Genomic DNA, 4,289 nt, shown 5'->3' with positions numbered 1-4,289 from the left:
GTGGCTCTGAAAAGAGCCTTTGGATTCAGATGTTTACAAGTTGTCCATTTTATTTTCTTTTGGTCGCTGCTTTGTGGGACTTTGCTGATTTGGGCTTGGCCTTGGGTTTTTCCACCTTCTTGGCCGCCTTCACCATTCCGCCTGTGGCCTTCTTGGGGCTCTTGGGCTTCTTCGCCGCCGCCTTCTTCTTCCCAGCCGCCGCTTTCGCTGTCTTTTTTGAGGTTGGTGCCTTCCTGGTGACCGTTTTCTTGGCTGCTGGTTTCTTGGCTGGAGATTTCTTGGCTGCTGGTTTCTTGGCTGGAGATTTCTTGGCTGCTGGTTTCTTGGCTGCAGATTTCTTGGCTGCCGGTTTCTTCACCTCCTTTCCCTCTTTCCGCTGGGATGCCTTCTTAGCGAGTCTGAAGGAGCCCGCGGCCCCCGTGCCCTTGGTCTGCTCCAGGGAGCCGTTTTCCACTTTCCTCTTGATACTTACATTGATCTGGGACCGGAGCTTCAGTACATCGACGCCGTTGGCAGCCAGAGCCTTCTTGATCGCGGCCAGCGACATCCCCTTGCGACCGCTGCCACTCGCCACAACTTTGAGGATCTGCTCGCCCAACGGGGGACCGGCTGGCTTGGAGCGGGGAGCCGCCTTCTTCTTCTTGCTGGGAGACTTGGTTTGAGCGGCGGCGGCAGGAGGAGCCGTTTCGGCGGCTGCAATCTCAGTCATGTCCGCGAAATATATAAAATCTCTCTGACAGTCAGAGCTGGGTGAGAAATGAAACGAGAGGCGGCGGCACAGAGCAACTTATAGGCAGCGAGCGGACGGGGCGGAGACATCCTGCTGTCAGCTCCCGGCCCCTCCAGCCTCTCTGTGTTTCTCTCTCCTCATTAACTCTCCCATTCCAATTAAACTCGGGCATTCCACATTCCCACACTGGCCTCTGTCTGTCTCGAAGACCGGGATGTTTGCTGTCGAGAAAGTTTCATCACAATTCAAGGCAGCAATTTCAATTTAAAGCCATTTGTTTGCTGCACTGATCGCGCTCTCTCACCCCATCGCGGGAATGTTCGCTGTTTTTCGGCTGAAATTTGAAATCAACTAAAACTTCAGGTTTAATTCCTACTTCAGGGCTGAGCAGGGGGTGCAGGGCGATCCTATGACAGGAAAATCTTTAAATTTTACACAAGAGGGTCTCTGAAATCCGGCGATGAGAGTGGACACACAAACACAGTGACATTAGTCTAACCCACCCGCCCATTTAACACACTCTAACTGACACAATGTTCACTCTGCTCATTCACAGCACAATCTGTTCCCAGATTTACAGTTCACAGGACAGGTTTTCCTCTCCGCTCGGCCTGTGCTGCCGATTCTCGGGGTTAGTTGGAGTTTCCCAGCTCAGTCAGTGTTAAACACTCTGAGGCCGGCGCTCCTCACAGTGTCTGTTCCCCAGATTGAGGGACAGGAGCCAATCACAGCTCTGGCTGTGTTCTCCCATATCTGATTTGAAGGTATTATATTGTTCGCAGGCAGAAATAGGTTTGATTTATATGAAAATAGAAATGATGAGCTCACCGCCCCTCTAGCCTCTCTCTGTCTCTCCGAAACTGAGGGACAGAACAGAGCAACTGGTGTCCTGTGCATTCCACTCTCAACACCCAGAGAGACAGACAGAGAGACTGTATCAGTCTTAAACGTCGTACTCTGAGCCAGGCGGTCCACGCACTCTCTGTTAGCGAGATTTAGGGGTAGGAACGTGTCACAGTTTGGCTGTGTCGATCCTAGCCTGCTTTTAGATTGTAGTATTATTCACAGAAATAGTGAGACATTCCATTCACCACATATGCCTTGAACTCGGTTTCAACAGACCGAAAACTGAGAGATTCAGCATCTATCCAGATATAACAGGCAGGGCTGGGGGATAGAGAGACTGGGGATTGATCCTGTACACAAGGCACAGAGACAGACACAGGGGGTGACAGTCACACAGGCCCGGGAACTTGTCTGGTATCTGTCGCCTACTCACCCAGCGGGGACAGGCAGAGACTGATTAAACTCCCCACACAGCAGCAGTTCAGTGTCAGAGATTGACAGAGCCTGTTTCTCTCCATCCTTCCATACAGTATTGGGGAAACAAATCGCTCTCAAGGACAGGATTCGCGTCGCTCTCACACTCACCGGCAGCAACTGACGTGTGTCCAGAGTCGCTTTCTCCTCTCCTAATATCTCCTTATCTGTCTCGATGTCAATGTTTCTTTGATAAAGCTCCTGTGAAGCTCATTGGGACGATTTATTCCCTTAGAGGCGCTATATAAATTCAAGTTGTTGTTGTTGCTGCTTGATTGATTTAGTGTCAGGAAGAGAGGTCTGAGCATGCGTGATAAACACTAGCCTGCTCCTCCCCCTCTGCCCACAGTGTTTAAACCGACAGGAAGGGACCCTGTGAGCTCCCCTCTCCCAGCGGGGGCCGTTTCCTCTGGGCTCGGCTGATGATCGCTGAACACATCAGGGAGCGGAGATATCACAGGCCCGAGTAATGGAGCAAACAGCAGCCTCCTCACAGCAGCACATCGCATTGGGGCTTGGTCCGGGACATGGAGTGAGTGGGGGAAGGCAGAGGCCATTCTCGGGCTGTGTGTGGACAGTGGACGGTAACAGAGAAAGTAAATCACCTCGCTCTTTCAAATCATTGCTGCTTTCTTTCCTCAAATCAGTCGTGAATGTTCCCGGTTCAGTTCCAATCACACCGTGTCTGTTGTTCTTGGACAGTGAGCAGCGGAAACACAGCCTGACAGTGAGGATGTGAGCAGTTTCACAAAGTGCCTCTATTGCAGGCACCAGGTGAGCAGTGTGAAAGAACACATTTCAAAAATCGGTCATTTTGTTTCGGTGCGTTGAGTTCCCCAGAGCCGTGTTGCTGGTGATTGGGAGATACATAGTCGCTCCCTCAGATACATCAGGAAATAAATCCAGCTTCTCCAAAGTTTCACTGTAGCTAAGATCCCCCATCCCCAGAACCATTCTGGTAAATCTTCTCTGCACCCTCTCAAGGGCCTTCACATCCTTCCTAAAGTGTGGTGACCAGAACTGGACGCAATACTCCAGTTGTGGCCTAACCAGCGCTTTATAAACATTCAGCATAACTCTCCACTTTTGTACTCAATACCTCTATTTATGAAATCCAAGATCCCATATGCTTTGCTCACCATTCTCTCAATATGTCCTGCCACCTTCAGGGATCTGTGCACATTAACTCCCAGGTCCCTCTATCCCTGCACACTCTATAAAACTGTGCCATGAAGTGTATATTGCCTCTCCCTGTCCCTACATCCAAAATGCTTCACCTCACACTTCTCTGTATTAAATTCCATCTGCCACTTGTCTGCCCATTCTGCTAGCCTTTCTATGTCCTGTTGCAGTCGATTGGTATCAATCTCACTGTTTGCCACACCCCCAAGTTTGGTGTCATCTGCAAATTTAGAAATTCTACTTTGTATTCCAATATCCAGGTCATTTATATATATCATAAAATGCAGTGGCCTCAGCACTGACCCTTGGGGAACACTACTGTCTACCATTCTCCAGTCTGAAAAACAGCCATTTACCACAACTCACAGTTTTCTGTCCTTAGACTGAAAACAATTGCTTGTACAGCCCAGGTACCTGTGGTTGAAGCGATCCGGAACATCATAGGTAGTCCGATGGGAATGGGAGATATAAATCTGGACTGTACCAATCGGGTTGTCCTATTGATGGTCCAGTGCTGGGTTTGGCCTGTGTCTGGATGCTGATAACTTACTATAGATCTGTCCTACACACCTGGGGTGGAGAATCTGAGTCCCACTGTATTGCCTTGAGGTCAGACAATAACCCAGTTTGTATCGCAGTTTCCTCTCTCCAGACACTTTACTTTATTATAAACAAATAGCTTAATTATAACTTTATCTTTATATTCTATACACAACTGTCCATATTGTATGACTAATATTGTTCACATATTGATATTCTCGCAGCAAAATACTTCACTGACCAAAATAAATGTGTTCTTTCCTCCACGCGGAACACGAGGAACAGTGCAGGCAGCTCCTTCTCCCACACGGTAAGTATATTATCACTCACAGAATGACAGATGGAGAAAGAATCACATTCAGATACTGTAACTGAGATTGACTGACATGTACAGATGAAAACCCACACTCACATACCAGAGACTGACAGATACAGAGTAAAACCCACACTCACATACCAGAGACTAACAGATACAGAGTAAAACCCACACTCACATACCAGAGACAGTTAGATACAA

General features: G+C 48.6%; 1 protein-coding gene across 1 annotated transcript; it reads right to left on the bottom strand.

Moving 5' to 3' along the window:
- On the bottom strand, positions 1–709 carry LOC147098228 (histone H1.2-like). The gene has a single exon (XM_085970092.1). The coding sequence runs from the start codon at positions 707–709 to the stop codon at positions 50–52; it is 660 nt and encodes a 219-aa protein (XP_085826218.1). The 3' UTR covers positions 1–49.
- Between the last annotated feature and the right edge of the window lie 3,580 nt (positions 710–4,289).

This window comes from Somniosus microcephalus, chromosome 29 (genome assembly GCF_052327205.1).
Source record: "Somniosus microcephalus isolate GS21.2 chromosome 29, FLI_Smic_1.0, whole genome shotgun sequence".
In the NCBI taxonomy this organism is placed as follows: Eukaryota; Metazoa; Chordata; class Chondrichthyes; order Squaliformes; family Somniosidae; genus Somniosus; species Somniosus microcephalus.
This window is presented reverse-complemented; position numbering and strand designations above follow the sequence as displayed.